The 27,606-nt window shown below is 30.0% G+C and overlaps 1 protein-coding gene across 1 annotated transcript; it reads left to right on the top strand.

The window, feature by feature from the left end:
- The first annotated feature begins 147 nt into the window (after positions 1-147).
- LOC113365678 (glycine--tRNA ligase-like) lies at positions 148-27,606 on the top strand. Its single transcript, XM_026607194.1, has 16 exons — positions 148-284; positions 494-732; positions 854-1,067; positions 18,090-18,222; positions 18,361-18,526; positions 20,179-20,324; positions 20,401-20,498; positions 21,284-21,498; positions 22,837-23,001; positions 24,442-24,561; positions 24,840-24,970; positions 25,036-25,163; positions 26,618-26,782; positions 26,850-26,951; positions 27,307-27,389; positions 27,464-27,606. Exons 2-16 carry the CDS (start codon positions 517-519, stop codon positions 27,575-27,577), a joined length of 2,196 nt encoding a protein of 731 aa, XP_026462979.1. The 5' UTR covers positions 148-284; positions 494-516; the 3' UTR covers positions 27,578-27,606.

Raw genomic sequence — 27,606 nt, 5'->3', positions numbered from 1 at the left:
AACACATAAGTGTTTAGTAATAATACTGAAAATATTCATATTTCAGCCAATATATATTAAAATAATGCGTTCCGTTTATGTATAATTATCCTTTTTTTTTAATTTAATTATTAAAATTGTTTATGACACGTGCCTAACTTAAGGCACATTATCTTCCTCATCGCGTTGCACAATTTTACTTTCAAATTGCATATGTGTTTGTTGCAAAAGAAAGGCTTTGTGTAATGAAAATAATTGTGTACAAGTGCATCTAACAGCTGTTACTAACATAATTCACATTTAAGGTATTATTTTATTGTAAAACTTGTTATAAACATTTGTTGTCAAATATAACCTAACTAAAGAAACCGACAATATTGTGCACACAAAATTCTATTTAGATTTGACATATTCTATATATTGTATTATGTGCAGCTAACCCAGCACAAAATTCTGTATTACATTTATCTTATTATTTGTTCCAGTTTGACATTTATCTTATTATTTGTTCCAGATTTCTTTCCCCCAAGCCTTTTGATGGTAATTCTTTCAAGACTAACTCGGATACTATCATTTGCAACAAATAGAATAAAACAAACACCAACAGGTTTACTATATTTTTCTACTCAAGCCAAACCACAGTGGGGCTCCAAAAAGCAGCACAGACAAATCAAATTGCAACTACTACAACAAATCATGGATCCTAAAGCTGAAGAAATTTTGGCACCTTTGAGAGCCAGCGTCAAAGAACAAGTAATAATAGCCACACATTGTTTTAACAAATTTATTTGCTTATCTTACATAAAACTAAATCTAATATAAATACTATACATACATCAGTTTTTTAATATTTATCTTGTTTCTTTTCCTCAAGGGTGATTTGGTGCGTGAGCTAAAATCAAGTGGAGCACCTCAAATAGATGTGAAAAAAGCTGTAGTGGAATTGTTAGCACGCAAGAAAGCCCTTGAAGAAAAGGAATTGAGTCTACAACCACAAGTAGCAACATTTGATCGTTCTAAAATGGAAGATTTGTTGAAAAGAAGATTCTTCTATGATCAGTCGTTTGCTATTTATGGAGGCATTGCTGGTAAGTGGCTTTTTGACTTATGATAATATTTTTTTTGTTGGAACCGTCACCTTTTTATTTAAATTAATTAAAACTAATGCTTAGAGATACATGTTGCTTATAGTAATTAAAATTTAAACTATGCACAGTGAGAATTAGTTGGAAAAATATAAAATGGAATGAGGTATGGTGAATTCTTTTTTGTTTAGCCCAACAAAATTAAAAACTTGTTGTGTAATCTACTTAATAATTATAAACGAAGGAAAGATGATTTATTTAAGTTACAATTCTATCATTTAAAATTTTTCTTTGAATTGATTTTAAGTCTATAGACGACATCCAGTCTGTTACCATTTGTATCAGCTTGAATAAAATTATTGAGAATACTAATTTGCTATTGTGGGGTTATATACTTTAAAAGTGTAATTTTTAATTTTGTAATATATTCTCATTGATGATGAATGGAAAATCTTTAAATTCGTTATGTGAGAAATATTTGAGCTTGTTGGCTTATATAGCAGTGTTACTCCTTTGGAATACACTAAGTTAATTATTAGGCCATTTTAATTGATAAATGAGAATTTCATCAGGAACTGTGTATTTTGTACATTAGTTCTATTAAATGACTTTTGTAACTTTTCTTCTTAGGCCTTTTGCTTCATGTTTTCTAATTAAAAGAATTTTTCGTACTCATTTTCAATTTAATTTTACTATTGTTCAGTTGTTTTTTTTGTCCACAAGGCTTTCCCGACGTAATATAATTAAAAATGTTGATTTCAAGTTGAAAACAATGATTCACATCATAAAATAATTAAATAATTATATTCAGGTATTGTAAACTAAACAACAGTGCTCAAAAGCAAAAAGACTAACGAAAAATAATATTTACATTAAAATATTGGCATAATCGCAAAAAAAATCCTTGAGGCAAATTGCTGGAACTTCCCCTACCGAATTAAAATTTCGAAAACCTGATTTATTTTCGATATTCAAAATAACAAAGTTTCCCAAAAACAATTGTTCTGTTAACACAAGCAGAAAGTTTTTTGAATCATTCAAATGGGGTGCCTAGTTCTCTCAAAAACTGCCATTTTTGCTCTGTATCTCCAAAACGGCTGGACCTGCCTTTGCCAAAAACTAATCACCACTTCTCCCCATAATTACGTATTGAATGCTTTTTAGATCATTCAAATCAGACGCTCCATTCTCTCAAAATCTCGATTTCTATTTTCTGCACTCTTTGCTCCGTATCTCCGAAACGGCTGGACCTGCCTTTGCAAAAAACTAATCAGCAGATCTCTCTATCAATAGAAATCGAATGTTTTTTTAACCATTTAAATCCGTTGATCCGTGCGCCCGAAAACGTGGACGAAAAATTGTATCCATACATACATACACTCTCTTTCTTTCTCTCTCTCTCACACACACATCCATTTTTTTAAAGTACGCCAAAATGTTCAGAAACCGCTGAAACGTAAAAAATGCAAGAATTTTCGATTTTTGGACGATTACAATAACTATCCCTACGGGAAGTTAGAAGTGATGATTCCCGACGATTTCGGGAGCATGGATCAACCGATTTGAATGATTCAATAAGCATTCTATTTGTTTTGATAGAGAGACGTGCTGATTAGTTTTTGATAAAGGCAGGTCCAGCCATTTCGAAGATACGGGATAAAGAATGCAGAAAATAAAAATAGAGTTTTTGAGAGAACGGATCATCCGATTTGTATGATTCAAGAAACGTTTTATTTGTTTTTTTTTTCATGTAGAAGTCGTTGTATCCAGCTATGATGTAAAATCGCATGTTTATCTAAACTTATTGGAAAAATATACTTATGGGCTGTAAAATTGAAACTAAGGTATAAAATAAAACTAAGTTATCGGAGGGTTGACTGTATATAAAGATAGAACAAATTCGCTTTACTCTATGAGTGTTTTCAGCATATCACAAATGGCGCTAGTGTGCTTCAAATTCAAAGTTTGTTCTTAAACACAGTCACGTACTTTAAACGTTCAATTACTAATTTTATATACTGATGAAATATATCTTTTTTGAACGAAAAAAATGCTATTAAATATTTTTCACCACATATTTGAGATTTTGTTGAAAATATATTTAATACGTGTATATTTTGTTCTCACTTCATTTAGTCAAATTAATCAGTTTCATCTTTTCGGTATAATATATTTATATAAATTTTATCTGGATTTGAACCTCCAAGGGTAAATTTTCGTGCTACTGTTGGTGGCGACCTCTATGATGAACGAATTAAAATTAATGTAAAGACAAAGCGGTCGTGTTTGCCATCTATTTAGGGATCGTTCAAGTATTGCGCAAGCAGATTTATTACAATTATTTGCCCCCCAATCCCCCTTGTCAGCAAAAGTAAGCAAAGCTCTTACCCCCTACCCTCATGCTTACGTAAACATTTTGCAATTAATGTAAAAAATAAAAATACTACCTTTGACGTAATCATCATCCAGACTCGCCTGCCCCCCATGTCAGCTCAAAATAAGCAAATCAACGACCCCCGACCCCGTATAGTGCTTACGTAATACTTGAACGGCCCCTTCTACTTGTTTATCTATGTTTAAAACAGTCTCTCTAGATACAGTATTTTTTACAACATATTTGTGATTTTATTGAGAATATATTTTAAGCGCGTATATTTTGCTCTCATTTCATTTAGTCAAATTAATCGGTTTCATCTTTTCTGTATAGTATATTTATATAAATCTTATCTGGATTTGAACCTTTAAGGGTGAATTTACGTGCTACGGTTGGTGGCGATATCTATGATATGCTGAACGAATTAAAATTAATGTAACGTCAAAGCGGCCGTGTTTACTACCTATTTAAACTTATTCACCTATACTGTATATCTATTAATTATTACTATGAGAACATCAAGTTTGATGAAACGTAAATTTAAGTACTCACAGAGTCTAAGTAAACCAAGCTAATGCAAATTTCATACAAAATTCTTGTTGTCCGGAACAACTCTAAATCCGTGCACCTTCCTATTATCATTCTTATTGGCGTTCCTCTCCATATTCAGCAAAAGTTGTTTTCTCTCGAAGGAATAAGGCAAAGGCTTGGTCACTGATGTTGTGTTCAAACGATCACCCCTAGATTGGTAATGCAAATCCAAAACCCTGGGGTTGAACTTTTTGGGTTTTTTCATTTTGGGGTTGTACAGATGCAACTTGACCTCATCCACGTCCATACGTTTGTCGAAGGTGTACTCCGGACCCACTTCGAAGTAAATGGCGTTGTTTTTGAAAGCCGAAGGCTTCTTTTTGTAATACAAAGTGTCTGCGTATATACTCGATGGCTCGTTAGGTTCTGGTAAACCCTTGGGTGTATCATTTACCATAGTCACCAAATTTGTTCTTGTACGGATTGTATTAATCTCTTTCCCCGGAGTACTAGATATTGGTGTAGTCGCCGTCGTGGTGGTTGTCCCTGCAGTTGTTATGGTAGTGTTAATAGTAGATGTGACCTCCATGGAATCGGTGGTTTCCTTAGACGATAAGTTGGTGGTTTGGCGATGGAGTCGACTGTATTTCTTGGTTCGGTATTTTGGCTGTAGTTCTCCCGATTCGGATGATTCGACGCTGCCGGATTCGACGCTTGCGGAGGAGGCGTAGTCTTGCTTTTGGAGCAGTTTGCGCAGGGGATGGCGGTGGCGTCGGGAGCGTCGGGCCTGGGTGCTATCTAAGCTTAACTAAAATGATAAAAAATAAAAAATTATTTATTTTTATTAATAACACAAGTCTACAAAATAAAAAAAGTTGTTTGGTTTGGGTGTGCAACATATGATTTGCAATGCAGTTTTTTTACCGATGAATACAGATAACTTGACAAGAGCCTGAAATAATATCTATTATTATTGATTACGGCTTGCTTATGAATAAATAAATAAATAAATAAAGATGTAAAGTCATAGTTAGGTGTCTGATTGAAAAATAAACTAGTGGAGTATGGCATCGTGCCTTAAGGCAAATTGCTGGTACTTCCCGTACCGTAACGAAATGTTCGAGGAATAGTGAATGTTTTCAAATAGATTATTATTATAAATATTGTAACTTATATATGTTTACAGAAAAGTGAATAAACAAAATTTGATCAATCGGATTAAAAATGAAGAACATTATCTAATATTTCTAACTATAAACTGAATTGCAAAGTTAGAATTCTTATTCATTTATTAACTTCTCGTAGGGTAGTTATAGTAATGGGCCGAGAATCGAAAATGAATTTTTTTGCATTTCTCCACGTTTTGAAGGTTTCTGAACATTTTACTGGCATACCCTCAAAAAAATTGTATGTGTGTGTGTTTTGTTTGTCCGCATTTTTTCGTCCACGTCTTCGGGCGCACGGATCAACAGATTTGAATGGTTTAAAAAACATTCGATTCCTATTGATAGGGAAATGTGCTGATTAGTTTTTGGCAAAGGCAGGTCCAGTCGTTACGGAAATACGGAGCAAAGAGTATCGGATTTGAATGATCTAAAAATTTTTTGTGTTGACAAGCGTATTTTATGAACAACTTATGAGTACATTTACAAGAATCCATTTTTTTAAATTAGATATTTTTGATAATTCAGAAATGTTTTCAAGATCGTTTTTTTTTTAATTTTTATATTTTTTGAATTTTTTTAAAATTTAGTTTTTTTTTGAAAACGTTAAAATATTTCGAAAATTTGAATTTTTTGAAATTTTGATTTTTTTTGAAAAATTTCAAAATTACTAAATTTTCTGTAAATGCATTTTTTGCACACCGTCTGCTCACTCAGAATGTTTTCTGAATTAATCTAATTGGATGATCCGTTCTCTCAAAAACTGCATAATCGTTTTTACACCCTTTGCGTTTCATACCTCCGATATGAACACCTGATAATTTGATGTACATACGTATGTCCAATAAACATTTTTGACCGCCAAATGGCATTTTTTTTAACTTATTTTTATTGAGAGTCCATAACTGCTAGACCTGCCTTTCCCAAAAATTTAATCAGTTCTTCATCTTGTTAATACAAGTAAAATGTTTTTTGAATTATTCAAATCGGACGCTCCGTTCTTTTATAAACTGAGTTACCGTTTTTGGCACTTTTTGCCCCATATTTTCGGAACGGCTAGACCTGCCTTCGCCAAAAACTAATCAGCACGTCTCCTTATCAATGCGAATCGAATGTTTTTTGAATTATTCAAATCGCTTCATCCGTGTTCCCGAAATCGTCGCCGAAAATTTGTATCCGAACACACATACACACACACACACATCATCCTTTTTTTCTAAGGCATGCCAAAATATTCAGAAACCTCTGAAACGTAAAGATATATAAAGATTTTGATTTTCGATTTTTTTGCTATTACTATAACTTACCCTACGGAAGGTTAATAACACTGATGTTTCCGTCAGCTTTTATGCTTATTTATCTAGGGACTTTTCTTAGTCACCAGCATAAAACATTTGGCAATACTTTTTCATCGGCTCACTAGCGCCAAATTTGCGACTACAATATGTCCCCTAACTAAGAATCCTTCTGATCGCGTCTTTATCAAAAGATACTCTATGCTCGAAATGTCAACTTGAATTCCGAACGACCATAACCGTGTTATAGATAAAAAAGCGTGTAAAGTGTTAATATCATTTTAAGATTTATGGAGCTGAAAAATTTTCTACAACGAATGCAAGTATATTTAGATTCATTATAATATTTGAGATATTTGAAAAAGATACCATACACAGTGAAAATGTCTGAAGAAACAATTATGAATGATCAGAAAATTAAAATTGAGCCACTAGAACTTTCAATAGAAGACGTAAAACTTGAAAATGAATGTGATTTTGAAGGTATTGTTAAGTCTGAATCATGTTTAGAAAATGATGAAACTTGTCTGGAAAGATTTATGAATTCCGAAGTAACTATTGAAGAAGGAATCAAACAGGAGGTAATTGAGACACCCGGTTGTGAATATGAAATTGGTAATAGATCATTTTCAGAATCTAATTATTCGAAAGAGCCCATGGTTGACCACATACCTAGAAATGCCAAAAATGGAAACAATAAATGCAATGTATGCGATAAGACATTTAAACATTCATCAAAATTGCAACGACACATGATTACTCATAGCACAGAACGCCCTATCGAATGCAAAATCTGTCATAAGACGTGGAAAGAAAAAACTCTTTGACAAGACATATGCTTATTCATTCAGGAGAACGCCCTTTCAAATGCAAAATATGCAATCAGACATTCACACAAAAAAGTAGTATGAAAATACACATGGTCACTCATACCAAAGAGCGTTCTTTTAAATGTGTAATTTGCAATAAGACTTTTTTACAATCGGGTGACTTGAATAGGCACATGCGTATTCACACAGGGGAACGCCCTTTCAAATGTGAAATATGTAATAAGACATTTTCACAAAAAAAATATATAAAATCACATATGGTCACTCATACCAAAGAGCGTTCTTTTAAATGTGTAATATGCAATAAGACATTTTCACAATCGAGTGTCTTGAATAGGCACATGCGTATTCATACAGGTGAACGCCCTTTCAAATGTGATACATGCAATAAGGAATTTGCACTATCGAACAACTTGAAGAGACACAAGGTGACTGTTCATAATAGAAAACGTAATGAAGATCAATGAAATATTAACAAGCAGAAAGCAGAAATATCTATGAATTACTTATATTTTATTTGGATTGTAAATTTAATTACTGCTGTACGAATATTTAGTACTATGAATAAATTTATTTATATATATTTGTTTTTATATTATAAGATTCACAGATATTGTTACAAATTTTATTAAAATGCATCTTTCTTATTAAACTGTACTCAGTCGTAATATTTTAAACAAAATAAATTAAAAACAATTTTTGATCCATTAATGCCAAATTATACTGACCAATTTGTAGAATAGAGCAAAATTTTTAAGCACAATCCTAAACAGATTTCAACTGGTGAATTCAAATTGCTGGAACTTCCCGTACCAAATAAAAATTTTGAAAATCCGAATTATTTTCGATATTAAAAAAAAAATATTTTGGGAATAAAAAACAAAATTGATATATATTTTTCTCCGAAAAACAATCATTTCTTCAACATAAGCAGAAAGTTGTCTAAATCGGATGCTCCGTTGCCTCAAAAACTAGCATTTTTTGCACATTTATCTCTTTATCTCCATAACGGTTCCACCTGCCTTTGCCAAAAACTAATTATCACTTCTCCCCATCATTACGAATTGAATGTTCTTTGAACCATTCAAATCGGATGCTGCGCGATCGCAAAAACTCGATTTCTACTCTGCACTCTTTGCTTCAAATCTCTGAAACAGCTGGACCTGCCTCTGTGTAATTGAAAAATGTGAAAATGCCGCCAAGCTAAGCACAGTATGAGTGAAAATGTCGCACAGAATTATTTGCAAATGCGTTTAGACTGTGACTGTACGGGAGCACTTTTTCAATTTTGTGTAAATTAGGCAACTAAACTATTTTTTTGAAATTGAATTCGATATGAAATGACGATTGTTAATGTTCTGGAGATAAATTGATTTGATTTATGATTTACATATGATTTGCTCAGATATAACAAGATAGCAAAAATAATGAAAGTTACAGTATTTGTAATAACATATTTGAAAACGTTTAAAATTTCTCGAATATTTCATTACGGTACGGGAAGTTCCAGCAGTTTGCACGATGGCATACACCACTAGTTACATTTTTGTTTAGTAACTTGCAAAACACATTTTCAGATAACCGTAAATATGTTTGCTGATCTAAGGACTAATGTCGAATAAGTATGTTTAAAAAAAAATTTAAGATTTCAATTAGGATGCACAAAAATGTCTAAATCACAGATTTTGTCATCTTTTCTCATTTTTTTTCTATTTTTTACAGTTTAATCCCTAATTTTGACCTTAGATTCGTATTCAGCGATAAAAGCAGAAAACATATGTCGCACATCCAATAAAGACTTTATTTTGTGGACATACATAATTATTAATGAAATTCATCATTCAAATTATTAATCATTTTTATTGTAATAAACACTAATTAAATAACAAAGTGTAAGTGGTATTTTGCGAAGATACGGAGCAAAGTGCGCAGAAAATATAAATAGAGTTTTTGAGAGAATGGAGTATCGGATTTGAATGATCTAACAACATTTAATTTGTAATCATTGGCAGAAGAGGTGATTAGTTTTTGGCAAAGGCAGGCCTGACCATTTTGTTGTATATCGAAAATAATTCAGATTTTATTTTTAAATCTGACTAAAGTTCTAATATACTTTAATTACAAATAATTTCAACTTTGCAATTCAGTTTATATAGTTCTTATAAATATTAGACAATGTTACAATATTTATAATAATCTATTTGAAAACATTCAGTATTCCTCGAACATTTCGTTACGGTACGGAAAGTTCCAGCAATTTGCCTCAAGGCACGATGCCATGCACCACTAGTTAACTTCCCGTAGGTAAGTTATTGTAATGGGCCGAAAATCGGAATTGAAAATTTTTACATTTCTCGACGTTTTGAAGGTTTCTGAACATTTGGCATACCTCAGAAAAAATGGATGTGTGTGTGTGTGTGTGTGTGTGTGTGTGTGTGTGTGTGTGGTGTGTATGTATGTATGGATACAAATTTTCGTCCACGTTTTCGGGCGTACGGATCAACCGATTTGAATGGTTCAAAAAGCATTCGATTTCTATTGATAGGGAAAAGAGCTGATTAGTTTTTGGCAAAGGCAGGTCCAGCCGTTTCGGAGATACGGAGCAAAGAGTGCAGAAAATAGAAAATGAATTTTTGAGAGAACGGAGTATCCGATTTGAATGATCTAAAACATTCAATTAGTAATGATTGGGAGAAGTGTTTATTAGTTTTTGGCGAAGGTAGGCCCAGCCATTTTGAAGATACGGAGCTAAATATGTAAAAAATGGCAGTTTTTGAGAGAACTAAGCGTCCGATTTAAATGATTCAAAGAACTTTCTGCTTGTCCTAACAAAATAATTGATTTTGGAAAAAAAAAATTTTGTTTCATTTTTTTTTTTTTTTTTTTTTTTAGTTTTTTGTATATCGAAAATATTTCAGATTTTATTTTTCATTCTGACTATAGTTCTAATATACAAATAATTTCAACTCTGCAATTCAGTTTATATAATTCTTATAAATATTAGACAATGTTACAATATTTATAATAATCTATTTCAAATTATTCAGTATTCCTCGAACATTTCGTTACGATACGGGAAGTTCCAGCAATTTGCCTTAAGGCACGATGCCATAATTGCCCCAAGACAGAATTCCACTTACAGCTAGTTTATATTTTTTTTTGGTCTATTTTAATTTTTATAGTGCTTTATAAACCTTATATAAGCAACACTTATAACCCTGAATTTTCGACCTCCTACCACAAACCCCTATTTTGAGAAAAATATTATAGGAATTATATTTTTTTAATTAATTGGTAATTGGTAGACTAGCAGAATGGTAGATAGGTAAAATGGCAGATGGGTAAACAGGTAGATAGATAAATACGTAGATAGATGATCAGGTATACAGGTATATTGGCAGATAGGTAAACTGGTGGACAGGTAAATTGGAGGATATGTAAAATTATAGGCAACTGGTAGATAGACGAATAAGTAGGCAAATGAACAGGCTAACAGGTTATTATGAGAAAGGTAAATTGGTAGACAGATAAATTGATAAACAAATAAATTGGTAGGCAGATAAATTGATGAACAGGTAAATTGGTAGACAGGTTAATTGATGGACAGCGAAATTGGTAGACTGATAAACAAGTTGTAAGGTATATTGGTGAACAGGTGAACTGATGGGTAGGTTAACTGATGGACTAATAAATTGGTTGATTGGTGAATTTTTGACTGGTAAATTTTTTGACTGTTAAATTGGTTGGTTGATAAATTGTTTGATTGGCAAATTGTTTGATTGGTAAATTGTTTGACTGGTAAATTGGTAGACAAATAAATTGGTGAACAGGTAAACTGTTGGACTGGTAAATTGTTTGACTGATAAATTCGTGGACTGGTTAATTGGTTGACTGGTAAATTGGTAAACAGGTAAATTGGTTGACAGGTAGAGAAGTAGACAGATAGTCATATAGACTGGCAGACTAAATGCAACAAATAAGCATTTTTGTTCATATTTTCAATTGTCAATAGTATTTTTTATAATTTATTTATCAACAGAGAAAAAGTAGAACAAAAATAAAGTTAATGACATACACGTGACCTCATACTCACGATTGCAACCCTCCTAGTAATCCGAAATGAAAAAAAAGATTGTTAAATTAGAATAATGTCGCTATGGTATATACTAGGATCAAGTTAAAAAAATAAATGTTTGCCAAAATGTTAAAAATGATCAATTATTTCTTAACACTTTTTGGAGGTTCTCGATTTTTTTTTAATAGTAGAAACAAAAAATTGGAAATCAGGCTATATGTATGAGAGAAGTCTATAGAGAAGAATCTCCGAAAATTTTAAGTAAATCGGTCTGGTAGAATTTGGGAATTTTCGATTTTTTTTTTAAATGGTAAAAACAAAAATTTGGAAATTAGGCTTATATGTATGAGAGAAGACTATAAAGAAGATTCTCCGAAATTTTCAAGTAAATCGATCTGTTAGAATTTGAAAAATCGTGGGCATCGTTTTGTAAAAGAAAGTTTTGAGAAAAATTCGTTTAAAGGAAGGAAACAGAAGAGTATCATCATGGTAGAATAATTTAAATTTAAAAAAATCCTCTCGTACACTTATAACCAAGAATAAAATAATTCTTGAAGATATACTAATAGTCAAGAATATAATAATTTTTCAAGAAAATATAATTCAATAGTCTTGAATGGATGCTTTGAAAAAAAAAACAAAAAGAAGGATTTTTGGGAATACCAGAGAAATTAAAACTAGTGGGGTGGGTGGCATCGTGCCTTAAGGCAAATTGCTGGTACTTCCCGTACCGTAACGAAATGTTCGAGGAATACTGAATGTTTTCAAATAGATTATTATAAATATTGTAACATTGTCTAATATTTATAAGAAGTATATAAACTGAATTGCAGAGTTGAAATTATTTGTTCAAAGTATATTAGAACTATAGTCAGGATTAAAAATAAAATCTGAATTATTTTCGATATGCAAAAAATTAAAAAAAAAAAAAAAAAAAAATGGAACAAAAATTTTTTTTTCCAAAATCAATTATTTTTTTAAGACAATCAGAAAGTTCTTTGAATCAATTGAATCGGACGCTTAGTTCTCTCAAAAACTGCCATTTTTTGTACATTTAGCTCTGTATCTCCGAAATGGCTGGGCCTGCCTTTGCAAAAAACTAATAACCCCTTCTCCCAATCATTACTAATTGAATGTTTTTTAGATCATTCAAATCGGATGCTCCGTTCTCTCAAAAACTCGATTTCTATTTTCTGCACTCTTTGCTCCTTATCTCCGTAGCTGCTGGACCTGCCTTTGCCAAAAACTAATCAGCACATCTTCTTATCAATAGAATCGAATGTTTTTTAAACCATTCAAATCGGTTGATCCGTACGCCCGAAAACGTGGGCGAAAATTTGTATCCATACATACACACACACACACACACATCCATTTTTTCTGAAGTATGCCAAAACGTTCAGAAACCTTCAAAATATCGAGAAATGTAAAAATTTTCAATTCCGATTTTTGGCCCATTACAATAACTTACCCTACGGGAAGTTAAAAATCATGTATTATTGGAAAAATCAAATTTTGTACACGGGTTTCAAAGTTTTCTTTAATTCAAAAATAAAAAAGAAAAAATATCAAACATAAGAAATATTAAAATATTAAACACAAGAAATATTCAAATATCAAACACAAGAAATAAAGAACATATAAAATTCTATGATATAAACAGTTATTTTAATGTGTTAAATTTTATCAAATAAACTAGAAAAATTATTCATATTTATAAGAAACAAATCTTCCACTTACCAAAGCCATCATGAGCAAAAGAAGCAACAGTGTCGTCGTGAATTTATTCTTCATCATCGCGAACTACTAAATAATGAATTTCAAAAAACACCAAACCAATCTATTTATTACTTGTTTAAATGGCGTCTTCGAACTAACGCGTTCGTAGCGACCCGGGCTCCTTTTATACGAGACGAGGGCCGCCTTTGTGTCGCACGATTCTGTCTCATATCTTGTAAACTCTCATCTCGCTCTCGCTCTCTCTTCGGAAATTTGTATCGAAATTTCTGTTTGGAATTATAATCTAATGATTCGATTAATTATGGGAAAACATTTACGGACGTGCGCTCGGTGCAGATATTTCGTTATTTTTGTTTTGCACTTCTCAAACTTAATGGATAGTGGACACACTTGCCAGGTATTTTGGGACGATACTGGGGGTTGATGGTTTCGTGAGATTCTTGAAGATCTTTATTTTATGTAAAGGATATATAAAGTTTTACTTTCAATTTTGTGGTATTTTGATCTTTACTAGAATTTTTTACACCATATTTCCTTTTTGCCACCAGGCAACTTTGATGTCAATTTTTTACTTGGGGTTATAGATCACAATATAATTTCTAGTCGAAATCGTCCTTCGTGGACCGTGGACATAGCTGCATCATTCAATCATATGATAACTATTACTTACTTAATTACTTAATAATTAGTTGACCAAAAACTTATATTTTAAAAACACTTAAAAAATTGTGAAACAAATATTTCCTTCATCAAAATACTTAAACATTTGTAAAAGAAAAAAAATTATTTTGTAAAAATATTTAACAATAATAATAAAAATGATAATGATAATATTAATAATAATAATAATAATGATTACAATAAAATAAGACACTTAAATTTATTAAAATATCATAAAATAACATAAAATTTGTTAAATAAAATATTTATATTGTAAAAGTATTGTAAAGCTTATTAAATACTTATTAAATTTTTAAAAATACTTGCAACAAACAAACTAGTTATATTTAAAAATAATTATAATTAATTAAATATAAATAAGTTTACAGTAAATAAATTAAATAATAAATAATAAAATAGCTAATAATTAATTAAATTATATTAAACCTATAAAATATTGACTTAAGCCTTATTATAATATTATTATACCGACGGCTTGTAAAATAATAAATAAATAAATAAATAAAATTAGACATAAGAGATATATAAACCCCACAGATAGGAGAATGGTAAACCCATGGGTTGCATCTCATAAAATATGTTAGGTCATAAGTCTTCAACAAACAGCTTAGAGAACATGTAAGAGTTCTGATTGCTGTTGAAACAATAGAAAAAAAAGATATTTTTTTTTCCTGACTTCATTGCCTTATGTGACATTCATGGATCTATTAGATCTTTGAATTTTATGAATTATATGTTAACTTTAACTATAAGATGTTAGCCATTTTACTCGTATCTTAGGTGCGCAAATAAGTAAGATCGGATTTCTTTTAAAAAATCGAAGACTTTTTTAATATGGGACTCAATAATTAACTTCCCGTAGGGTAAGTTATAGTAATCGCAAAACAATCGAAAATGAAAATTTTTAATATCTTTACGTTTCAGAGGTTTCTGAATATTTTGGCATACCATAGAAAAAATTGATGTATGTGTGTGTATATGTGTATGTGTGTGTGCGCGTGTGCGGATACAAATTTTTGTCGCCGATATCAGGAACACGGTTCCACTGATTTATTCAAAAAACATTCGATTGCTGTTGTTAAGGAGACGTGCTGATTAGTTTTTGCCATAGGCAGGTCTAGCCGTTTCGAAGACACTGGGCAAAAAGTGCCAAAAATGGTAACTCAGTTTTTTAAGAGAACAACGGAGCGTCCGATTGGAATAATTCAAAAAACATTTTACTTATGTGGACAAAATGAAGAACTGATTATATTTTTGAAAAGACAGGCCCAGCGGTTATGGACTCTCAATAAAAATAAGTTAAAAAAATGCCATTTGGCGGTCAAAAATGTTTATTGGACGTATGTACATCAAATTATCAGATATTTTTTAGAGATTTTAATAATGTGTACAGATTTTGTGTAATTTTTTTTGGGTTCCGTTCAATTCAATTCCGCACCAAGATTTGGAACTTACGGTACGGAAAATTCCAGCAATTTGCCTTAAGGCACGATGCCACACACCACTAATTATTTTTTTAATGCATTGTTCATTTTGATCATTGACGTTTTGTCAGTTCAAGCAATATCATTATACAACTCTCGTAAAAGTTTTCTTATATCATAATTTTCTTATTAACAAAATAACTAGTGGAGCATGACATCGTGCCTTAAAGATAATTTTTGACGAAATTAGATTTTTAAATTTTTGATAATTTTTATTTTTTGAAGCATAACGGTTATACATTATAAATCTTGATGGGCGTCCATTAATCACGTGAGGTCCTCAGAAGAATTTGACAAAATATTACAAAATATTACGCGGGGGGGAGGGGTACAGTAAGATATCACGTGTATTTATTTTTTACCTGATTTTCCTTTTTAAATTCAAACATTGTCAAAAAAATCAAATATTTTACAATTTATTCTCGTAACAAAAATATACGTGATATTTGGCGGGAGAGGGGGGGGGGCTAATTTTTTGTCCAAATTACAAATTAGCCCCCCAATAACCTATCGAAATATGAAAAAATTGAAAATTCGATTTTTTTAAAATTTCACACTAGTTGTGGTCCTTAAAGATAGGACAACCATCTGGGTTGCCATGTATAAAGCCAAAACTCATAGGACTCGTTAAGTTTTGATTAGTGTTAAATATATATTATATAAAATCTTTTTCTTTCGATTTTAGAACCTCTGCTCGAATTGCACTAATTATTCGTAAACATTTCTCTAAGGAGATTTAATAGTTGACATAACAAGTTACGCGTTCCGATTATAATATAATATTATTATCAAACGATAACACATTTATTAAAAATCATGAGATTATTATATTGCGGAAATATTCACAAAACAATCCTATATCATTTATCATTATTATTATTATATAGCGAAAGCATTCAAATAAAATCAGGTAAATGTGATAACTGAAATATGCCTATGCCTAGTATCATTTGTATTATTAATTTTTGCACTTGTTTAATTTATTTATTTGTTTTGTGAAATTACTCACATTTGTTATTTTATGATATGGCTCATTTATTTAATTTTGAATTTGCAATAACATTATTGTTTTAATTTCTAATCTGAGAATTATATCATCTGAAAGCAATTTGCAAATTTGATTTTTGTTAAATATTTATATTATGGTTATCAATTAGTTATAGTAAAAAATATATTTTGCATGAGTCATTGGAAAAAGGAAAATATGATTGAATATATGACTTAGTAGATTTTTAATATTATTTATGATATTTTTATGGATTTTATATGCCTTTAATGTTCTTGATCTAATAAATTAAATTGTGGATTTGAAATGCCGGTTATTTCGGTTTAAAATGAGTATTAAAGATTAAAAAAAAACGAGTTAACAATTTAAAGTTTATATATACAAATAAATAATATTAAGCTTTATATATACTTATATACAAATAATATTAAGCTTTATATTATACTCATACATGAATTTAGTTAGAACTGATTATGGGAGATTTCTGAATACAATTTCATTTTTAAGGAATACTTTATGATTTTATTATTAACATTTAAATTATGTATATATACACTAACATTTTATGTTTGTGAACCAAAAAGTCTTTGTTTATTTCTCAAAGAATAATTTGTATTTCTTTTCATAATTTTTCAAAAACTTTAAAGAAAGCACATAGAATATTACATTTGTGCATTTTTTATTCAATTAATAATTATAATTGAAAGAATTCACTTTACTCTTGAAAGATTAAAATTAAAATTTGTATTATTATTTTATTTTCTATGAAATTTCAAAAAAAATAATTTGATTTTAATATTTTCTTGTTTTTTGATTTGTATTTATATTTTGCAGCTTTATCAGATTCTTGAATTTTTTTTCTTGAATTCAAAGAAAAGAACAGTATTTTTACTTAGAATTCATTTCCCAGTAATATTTTATCTCACAAATATTTCTGATATTTTTAGGAAATAAGATAGGAAAGAAATTTTATTTAAAATAGTTTTGTACATTTTACAATGTTGGAATTTTAGTATGTTATACTTTAATATGTCTTATATTACAAAAAAATAATGTAACTGATAGTTATCTAACAAATATTTGAGATATTTAGAATTTTACAAGAAAAATGCATTTGCAGCAATATATGTAAGTGCAAGGTGAAAGAGAAAAGTTTGATTTTTTTTTAAATAGTTTAGGATTCTTACACGATGTTGTAATTTCAATATATTATTCTTTGTAATGTCTACTAAAGACACAAATACTAAAACTAATATGTTTTCTCACAAATATTTCTGATTTTTACATTTTCATGAAGAAGATACATTTTAACGAAGGAGAGTTTTGTCCAATTAAAGTCAAGTGAAGAGTTAAAAGTTTCATATTTTTTTAAAAATAGTTTTGGATATTTTTGAATATTAGTATTTCAGTATGTGTTGCTTAAATATGGATTTTATTAAAAAAAAATTATATATATGATGAATCATTTAACGAATATTTGAGATATTTGAAATTTAAAAAAAAAATGTAATGACAACATGTATATGAAAAATATTGCTTAAAATTAGTTTTGGATATCTAAGAATATTTAAATTCTGATGGTTTGTTATACTGGAGATGTTATATGTTTACTATAAAAAACATACCTAAAATGTATATGTTTTCTCACAAATATGCCAAATATTTACATTTTTAGGGAAAAAATGCTATATCTTATTAGTATCTCTTTATTTTATAATAAAATACTTTTACTGCTCGAGTTTTGTTAGATCTTTAATATACATCTATTTTTTATATTTTTTTTTATTTCTTTATCTTTTTCTCTTCCGATTCTATGTTATTTTAATTTCAATTTTTTTTTTTTTAGGCCAATACGACTTCGGACCAATGGGTTGCGCCCTCAAAGCCAACATGTTGGCAGCCTGGCGCCAATTCTTCGTCCTGGAAGAACAAATGTTAGAGGTCGACTGTTCTGTCCTGACACCAGAAACTGTACTCAAGTAATATATTTATTTATATTTATATATTTTTTTCTTATAAAATTTTAAATATTTCAAATATTTCTTAAATTGACTCTTATAAATCCATAAAGCAAAAAAATTAAAGGTCTCTTATTTATTTTTATAATATTTTTTCAGGGCTTCCGGACACGTGGATCGTTTTGCAGATTTGATGGTGAAGGATTTGAAAACTGGCGAATGTTTCAGATTGGATCATCTGATCAAGGCGCATTTGGAAAAGGTTTCGAGTGATCCTAAGGTCACCGATGCTGTTAAGGCGGAGTGCACTGATATCGTAGTTAAGGTAATAATTATAAATGATCGATAAACATGTATTTTAGAATTAAAATATTTATTGCCGCTTTGAAAGTATATTGTGGCAAGTAATTTTAATTGATCATTCTTAATTAAATATTAAATTACTGCCAAATATTACTATGCCCATTAGTACCTTTCTGGCCTGTACTGTAATTTTTTTCATACACTTTAATCAATTAAATTATAATGTAATTATTGTATAATTGTAACCAAGAACAATTGCAATAATCACTGATACATTTACTGCAACTGAGGGAACTTTTGATAAATTTATTATTTAAAAAAATGCAGTATGTTTTTTTTTTTTTTTTTTTATTATTTTATTTTTATTCTGCAATCTATAAAAATAATTATATTTAGCAGAGAATGCTGACAAGTGTTTACAATTGGTTGTTTACAAATTAGCACATACGCCCAGTGGTGTATCTACTATAGTTAATATATAAAAAAGAAAAAACTAATGCAGTATGTTGAGTCACTTTTTACACAAATACTATTACTCATTGACGTACTATATTATATTTACAAACACTCTCGTACTATTATGTGCACAAATACTATTACTCATTCATGTACTATTATATTTACAAACATGGTTATATACTCTCGTACTATTATGTACGCAAATACTATTACTCATTGACGTACTATCTTATATTTTTCTACTTTTGTTCAAATAACTGTTAATTTTCTTCTCAGACATTATAATTTGTCTCTATTGGTGAAAACTAGATAAAATTTACTAAAATCTGGTAAAATCGGTTATATACACTTGTATATTGAAATTTTGTATAAATCGTAGTTGAAATGCAGACTTTAGTACTTTCATATTTTGCAATAAATGGATTTAGATTTTCTCGCATTTGATTAAATAACTTTAAATTTTCTTTTGGGACTATATAAATTATTGACATCAGTAAAAATTAGATAAAATTTACTAAAATTTAGTGAAAACTTTTGTATATATTTGTGTAACAACATTTTGAACAATTCGTAATCAAAATGCAGATTTTAGTTTGCATCCATATTTTGCAATATATGTATTTAGGACATTTATTTACTTTGCGTCAAATAACTTTAAATTTTCTTTGTGGACTTTATATTCTATTAACATTGGTGAAAACTAGATAAAATTTACTAAAATCTGGTAAAATCTGTTATATACACTTGTATATTGAAATTTTGAATAAATCGTAGTTGAAATGTCCTTTTCAGATAGCCTAGGATGTTTTGAGACTGCCTAATACATTTTTAGATGACTTCCGACAATCTACGACGTTTTTGGACGACTTCCCACATTTTCAGACAATTCAAGACGTTTTCAGACGATCTATAGGTCATTTTCTGACAATCCAGACGATTTAGATAGTTTTATGACAATGTAGAATGTTTTTAGACGGTCTAGGATCTTTTCAGATGACTTCTGACATTTTTGGACCATCTAGGACGTTTTCAGACGACTTCTAACAACCTAGGACGTTGTCAGGCGACTTCCAACATTTTTAGATAATTTACAAATATTTCAGAAAATTCTCCTATTGAATAAAGCAACCATCTTGCATGTAGCATCAGAAGTTTCACCTCAAAAATAGAAATACATGTAAATTTCTGGTTTAATATCAATTACTTTTTTCTTAGTTGGATGGAATGACCTCCAACGAAATGGCAGCCGTTATGAAAAAATTCGACATCAAAAGCCCACTTACCCAAAATCCACTATCAGAACCGATTGAGTTCAATTTGATGTTTGGAACCCAAATTGGACCCACTGGCCTGGTTAAAGGGTAACAAAATAAAATAAATACATATATAATAAATATTAGAATAGCACTCGCTATAAAACAATAATTTTTTTTACAGTTTTTTGAGACCAGAAACCGCTCAAGGCATTTTTGTAAACTTCAAGCGTCTCTTGGAATTTAATCAAGGAAAATTACCATTTGCGGCAGCACAAATAGGTAATATTTGAAAGAAATCGGTGAATTAATTTGTAAAATCTAGTTGTTATTTGTTCAATAAGTAGAAATATTCTTTTGTATTTAAATAATTTAGTAAAGTAAAGCAAAATACGACATGCGTGAGTTTAAAAAAATAATGTACACCTAAGTCTGTTTTTACACGGTCTTTTTGTACACGGTTTGAAAATTGAATATTTTTAATTTTTTTACACGATTTTATTCCATTTAGCACGATTTGAAATTTTATGTACTTAAATTTTTTTTTGTCAAATTTAGTTTTTGCGAAGTATGTTGATATCACAAAAAAGTATTTATGAAAGAAAAAAGTCTGAAACCATCGAGAGTATTAGAATTATATATTTGATTTAATAAAATAAACATGAATTCTTGTTCTTAAAAATTCTTGTTTTTCACTAATTTTAATAGCTTTTAGAGATTAGGAATAAATCACCCATTTTTGTATAAGTTCAATGTCTTTTTTTACACTTTTTTTTTACACGGCTTGTTCTGGAACCAATCTACCGTGTAAAAACAGACTTAGGTGTATATGCAATTTTGGACGTATTTATTAAACTGAATTATATAATTTCATCTGCCAAACATATATTGTATCTTATATTATTTTAATTTCTTGCACATCTCAGCTGGTTTTCGGCAATAATATTGTAGATATTACACTTTTCTTATTTATATTCATGAATATGGATTTTGATTTTTAGGTAATATTTGAAAGAAATCGATAAATCCACCAGAGTTTTAAAAGTAATCCTTTTCTTTCTTCCCAGGTAATGCTTTCCGGAATGAGATATCACCCAGAAGTGGTCTGATCCGTGTCAGAGAATTCACCATGGCTGAAATTGAACATTTCTGTGACCCCAACGATAAGTCTCATCCAAAATTCTCTGATGTTGCAGAAGTTGAAATGGTGTTGTATTCGGCTTGCAATCAGATGGATGGAAAGAGTGCTGAAAGAGTTAAAATCGGGGAAGCTGTCAAAAAGGTCAGTAATATGGAATCAAATGATATATCTGATTATATATATATACTAGATGACCCGGCAGACGTTGTCCTGTACCCATGTCTACAATTTTTTAATATAATATACTAATATTTACCCTTTACCTAAAAATAATAATTATTGTTTTTTAAATTACTCTCCACGCCAAAATGCATATACATTTATAATATTCGCGATGTTAAATGTAGAACTGCTTTAAATAAAATGTTGAGTCTCGATTCCCACACTATTTTGGAAATTGAAGTCTTTTAAACGGTATAACATAACCATAACCATACTATAACACTGGTACTTCATGTTGGATTAAATTAATTTAATTTATTATTATTTAATATATCCAAAATTGCATCTTAAACTTCTCCTAATCGATATCGTGAGGTCCGAATTGTATGTATTCATCTTTACTTTCCCATTTGTTTTTATAAAGTGATATTTTTACGAATTTTAAAAATATTGTCGAAAGATTAGTAAAAGATGCAAAGAAATTATATATTGAAAAAAAAACTATATTGAAAATTTAATATTCGAATCTTGTGTTGGCGCCCCCTAAGGCGTGCACTCGTATTTTTCGCATGCATCGCATTAAAGGTAGGACCGGCCCTGATTAATACTTAATTTCATGTTTTAAGTGAATTAATTTGTCGAATTCTGTTCATATGTGTATCATTCGATCTGCCACACATATACTGTATCTTATATTATTTTAATTTCTGGCACATCTCAGCTGCTTTTTGGCAATAATAATGTAGACATTTCATTTTTCTTATTCATAATCATAAATTTATTATACATATTCTAATATTGTCTAGGTTCATAAGTAAATTGAAATTTTTGGCAGATGATAGTTTTCATTTGTTTTCAATGCAAACAATGACATGTCGTTTTTTGCAATTTTTCCCATTTATTTCTACAATATTGCACATACATCTCAGTACTTTATAATTACATACATCCTAGAAAATTTCCTTAACATGCTTCAGAAAGATTTATCAAAATCCGAATAATCGTTTAGGTGGAGTATACAGTCAGTACTTGTAATTTAATATGAACTTTTTATAATAGCAATAAAGCTCAAATTGATTCTACGTTCCGGTTAGAAAACATTTGTATGTGAAAAAGGAAAGGGCTGTTTTTAGGGTTTTCCCGACGATTATTCGAATTTTTCTCGCCGTAAGAACCATCCTTGGACTTGAACGAACATTTTAAAAAACTAATTTACCAAATTGGTCCAGGCGTTGTAGAGTTATGCGCTTACCAACACATTTCGCGATTCATTTTTTATATATAAGATATTTATTATCTGTGTATCTTTTATTTTAGGGTCTAGTTGCCAATGAGACTTTGGGTTACTTCATGGCCCGCATACAACAATTTTTGCATAAACTTGGTATCGATCCAACCAGGTTAAGATTTAGGCAACATATGGGAAATGAAATGGCACATTATGCATGCGATTGCTGGGATGCTGAGTGTCTCACAAGTTATGTAAGTTGGAAATTGATTTTGTATTTATATATAAATACGTTTATTAAACGTTATTAAACATCTTCAAAAAACATAAAATTTAAACGAAATTGATTTTGTATTTATATATAAATACGTTTATTATACGTTATTAAACATCTTCAAAAAACATAAAATTTAATACACTATATATAGTGTATTAAATTTTATGTTTTTTGAAGATGTTTAATAACGACGTTTCGGAACTAGATATATTCCATCATCAGGTTTATTCTGTCAAAGGCAATGTTTTTTTATAAACTATTGACTAACATCAATTAATGATGGTTATTACAGATTATTTAGAAAAATTATAAAGGAATGGATTATGCAGTAGTGTAAAGAGTAAAGAAAAGTAACTAAAAAAGGTTTTATATAAAATTGAGAAGCAAAAATTATTTACCTGTAATAATTTATATATCCATATCACTAATATTCTTTGTTAAAAACACTAGTTTTTTCGAGAATATTTGTAAATGTTTTTGACTTCACAAGACTTTGTAACACACTGTAATGAAGTTCTGTCGGCCAGATGTAGGCAATATAAACGGACTTAGGCGAAAATAATTTTTTATGGCTCTTGTATTGGTAATTTACGAAAAATGGGAATGCATTGCCTTAGCAAATGCTGAGAAATATTATTATGTATATATACATGTACATACATATACACACCTACATACACATACATACATATGCATATATCCATATATTCATGTACATACAATTATATACACGAACTTACACGCAAGTACATGTTTATAGTGTATATACAAAAACATACATATAAGCACATATATGGATGTGCATATATTACTACATATATACATGTATATTTACACACAAAATTATTAAAGGATTAATCGTTTTTAATTAGGTTTAAAAAATTTAGATACAAATCATGAACGATATTATGATCTGATCTTTTATTAACACAATTTGACGAAGCTGACACAATTTGGCTGAAAGAACTTTATTACAGTATGTTACAAAGTCTTGAGAAGTCACATTTACAAATATTCTCGAAAAAACGAGTGTTTTTAACAAAATATTACTGATATGGGTATATGAATTATTACAGGTAAATAATTTTTGCTTCTCAATATTATATAAAAACTTTTTTTAGTTACTTTTTTTTACTCTTCACACTGGTACATAATCCATTCCTTTATAATTGTTCTAAATAATCTGTAATGACCATCATTAATTAATATCAAGCAATAGCTTTTAAAAAACATTGTCTTTGACAGAATAAACCTGATGATGGAACGTATCTTATTCCGAAACGTCGTTATTAAACATCTTCAAAAAACAAATTGTTTTTCATTATTGGATTTACTGTTCGGAAAAGAAACAATTGATATATTGAAAAAATCCAATCTTATCTATTGAATTAATTTTTATGTGCTGTTTTGTTTTCAGGGTTGGGTGGAGTGTGTCGGTTGTGCCGATAGATCTGCATACGATCTGACACAACATTACAAAGCCACCGGTGTTAAACTGGCTGCCGAGAAGACTTTACCACAACCTAAAAGTGTTGAGGTAAGATAAACATGAAATTGATACATTTACGGGGTAATTCTGCCGTGATAGAGTTCATAAAATAGCGTTGTCATGGCAAAGCTCTTTTATGCTCGTTTTTGGTAGTGAAAATTATGAAAATGTAAATCTATTTGCTGTGCGATCAGGCGTATTTTACATATAAACAAGCAATGAATAATCTTATGATAACTGCACCATTTAGAATTTTATTATCATAACATTATTCCTTGCTTTGTTTATATGTAATTTATCAATTTCATGTATCATTTTTCTTTTAGGTTGTAGAAGCCGTACCCAACAAATCAGTATTAGGCAAAACTTTCAAAAAAGACGCTAAAGCTATAACAGATCTTTTAGCTAATTTAAGTCTGGATGAACTCAGAACCATGGAGAAGAATCTCGCAAATGGGTAAATGGGATTAATTACTCTATGATATTGTGTTATAGTTTTTAATGTTTAATTAATATTTTCAGTGGACACACAGTTGCATTACCATCATCAAGTGAAATAACACTTACTAAAGACATGGTTTCGGTTAAAAGTGAAACGAAAACTGTGCATGTTGAGGATATCGTGCCTTCTGTTATTGAACCATCGTTTGGTAAATATTTATAGACATATATATATATATATATATATATATATATATATATATACATACTAGCAAACCCGACGGACTCCGTTTCGCCACCAGATGGTTTCGTGAGAAAGATGAAGAAATTTTTTGTTTGTTTTATATTTGAAAAGAAAAAAATTTGATTTTATTACACAACAGTAATGAATTTATTTCGATTACAAAAATAAAGTGTTTTCTAGTTGAACTTCTCTAAGTAAATGATAGTGAATCCGCAAATTATCCGTTTCATTGAAGTGCTCTTTGGTAAACCACATTTTTTGTTTTTTGGTCTAACGTTAACACAAACAAAGCGGATGGTTTCCCAACTCGTGAACAGGCAACGTATAACTGCCCATGTGAAAAAGAATGATTTTCTAAATAATCTATTTGAAATTTATCCCGCAAACACTAAGCGATTGGCCTTGCCATTTGTTATTGCGAACGCAAGGCGAACTGGAAATTGCAATCGTTTGAAGTCAAATGGAAGACCAGTCGGAATCATTGGTATGATACCAAATCGCCAGCTATTTTTTATTGAATGGTGAAATTCCAGTGCGTGTACATCATTATTCTTTGCGCAAGAATTGCTCGTTGACTTAATTGCAAGCATAATTCTGATAATTCTCACTAATGTCATTACTCGAATTTTTAATTACGGTGCGTGAAGTTCCAGCAATTTGCATTGGGGCACGATGCCATGCACCACTAATTTTCTTAGCTATAAACCTTGCGGTGCCCGAGACCTTTCCAACGAATTTAAAATTGTCGAAATCGGTTCGTGCGTTCTGGAGTTATTTCGTCAGGAAGGAAAACCCGACTCATTTTTATATATATGTAGATATATACATGGTCTGTTCAAAAAGTACCCGGAATTTTCGTTTTTTCAAAAAAATATTTATTTATTCGTCTACATTAATGTGGTCCCCTTCAAAGTAGTCCCCCCCAGATATAATACACTTATGCCAGCGTTTTTTCCAATTTTCGAAGCACCCTTGATATTCACTTTTTGATACGTCCTTGAGCACTCTCAGCGATTCGGCCTTTATTTCTTCAATCGAGGAAAACCGCCGTCCTTTCATGGGTCTCTTCAACTTTGGGAATAGGAAAAAGTCACACGGAGCCATATCTGGTGAATTTTTGCACTTTGCAACACTTTATTTCATTTTTTACGCAAAATTTAATACAAATTCTTTGACTTTTCAATTCTTCCATTGTAAAAATCGCCGAGCTCAGAAAAACACGTCGAACCTTTAGCGACTACCACAGACAAAGTAAACAGTGAATATAGCTGAAAATTTCATCATACTTTAGGGGCATGTATACCAACACAATAAAAAAAAAAATTTGACAATCAGACACTCCAGACCCGCGAAATTTAATTATTAGTAATTCCGGGTACTTTTTGAACACACCTCGTATATATATCATTTATTTTGTAGGTATTGGTCGAATAATGTACTCCCTCTTCGAGCACAATTTCAACACCCGAGAAGGCGATGAACAGAGAAGCTACCTGTCACTGCCAGCTTGCATCGCCCCCTTGAAGTGCTCCGTTCTTCCTTTGAGTAGCAATGCACAGTTTGTGCCTTACGTTAAACAATTATGTACGTATGATAAATTATACATAAAATCAAATCAATAAGTTTAAATATTTAATATGTGTGTTTTCAGCGAGTGCCCTGACAAAAGTGGATGTGTCTCATAAAGTGGACGACTCTTCAGGCTCCATCGGCAGGAGATATGCTAGGACTGATGAAATTGCAATTCCATACGGTAATAAAAAATTATAAAAAATATTATATAGAATTTATAAATACCAATATTTTATAATTGGTATTAACTTTTATTTACTATATAGTATGGAATTTACACTTCATTTTAGTTTTAAAAAATTATACTACTCCAAATTTTTGGACCATAATTGAGATAACTCCAGATTTTTATCCCATATAAATAATACTTGAAAAAAACTTATTCAAGAGAATTAACCTATAATTGTAATATTTTCCTATATGTTATATTCTTACATGGATACATATCGAACACTAACAGTATAGGTTCAAATAAATTTATATAAATGTTTTTATATTTAAACCTAATATTTATATTCTTAATTTATTCTTTGCAGGAATTACAATTGATTTTGATACGTTGACTACTGACAGTGTTACGTTACGGGAAAGGGATAGCATGGGACAAGTCAGAGTACCTGTAAGTACTTATATATATATATATATATATATATATATATATATAAATGTCTTTATTTCATTTCCTCTATCTAGTTGTCTGAAATTGCTGATGTCGTAAGAGATTTATCTCAAAGCAAAACTTCATGGAAAGATGTGGAACAAAAATATCCTAAATTTGAAGCTCAGGAAGCCAATAAGACTGAGTAAACACTGGCACGATACTTTCATATTATATA

The sequence above is a fragment of the Ctenocephalides felis genome, unplaced genomic scaffold (genome assembly GCF_003426905.1).
Source record: "Ctenocephalides felis isolate EL2017-DRISC unplaced genomic scaffold, ASM342690v1 CF-g0.4_SCAFFOLD_01170, whole genome shotgun sequence".
NCBI classification, from domain to species: domain Eukaryota; kingdom Metazoa; phylum Arthropoda; class Insecta; order Siphonaptera; family Pulicidae; genus Ctenocephalides; species Ctenocephalides felis.
This window is presented reverse-complemented; position numbering and strand designations above follow the sequence as displayed.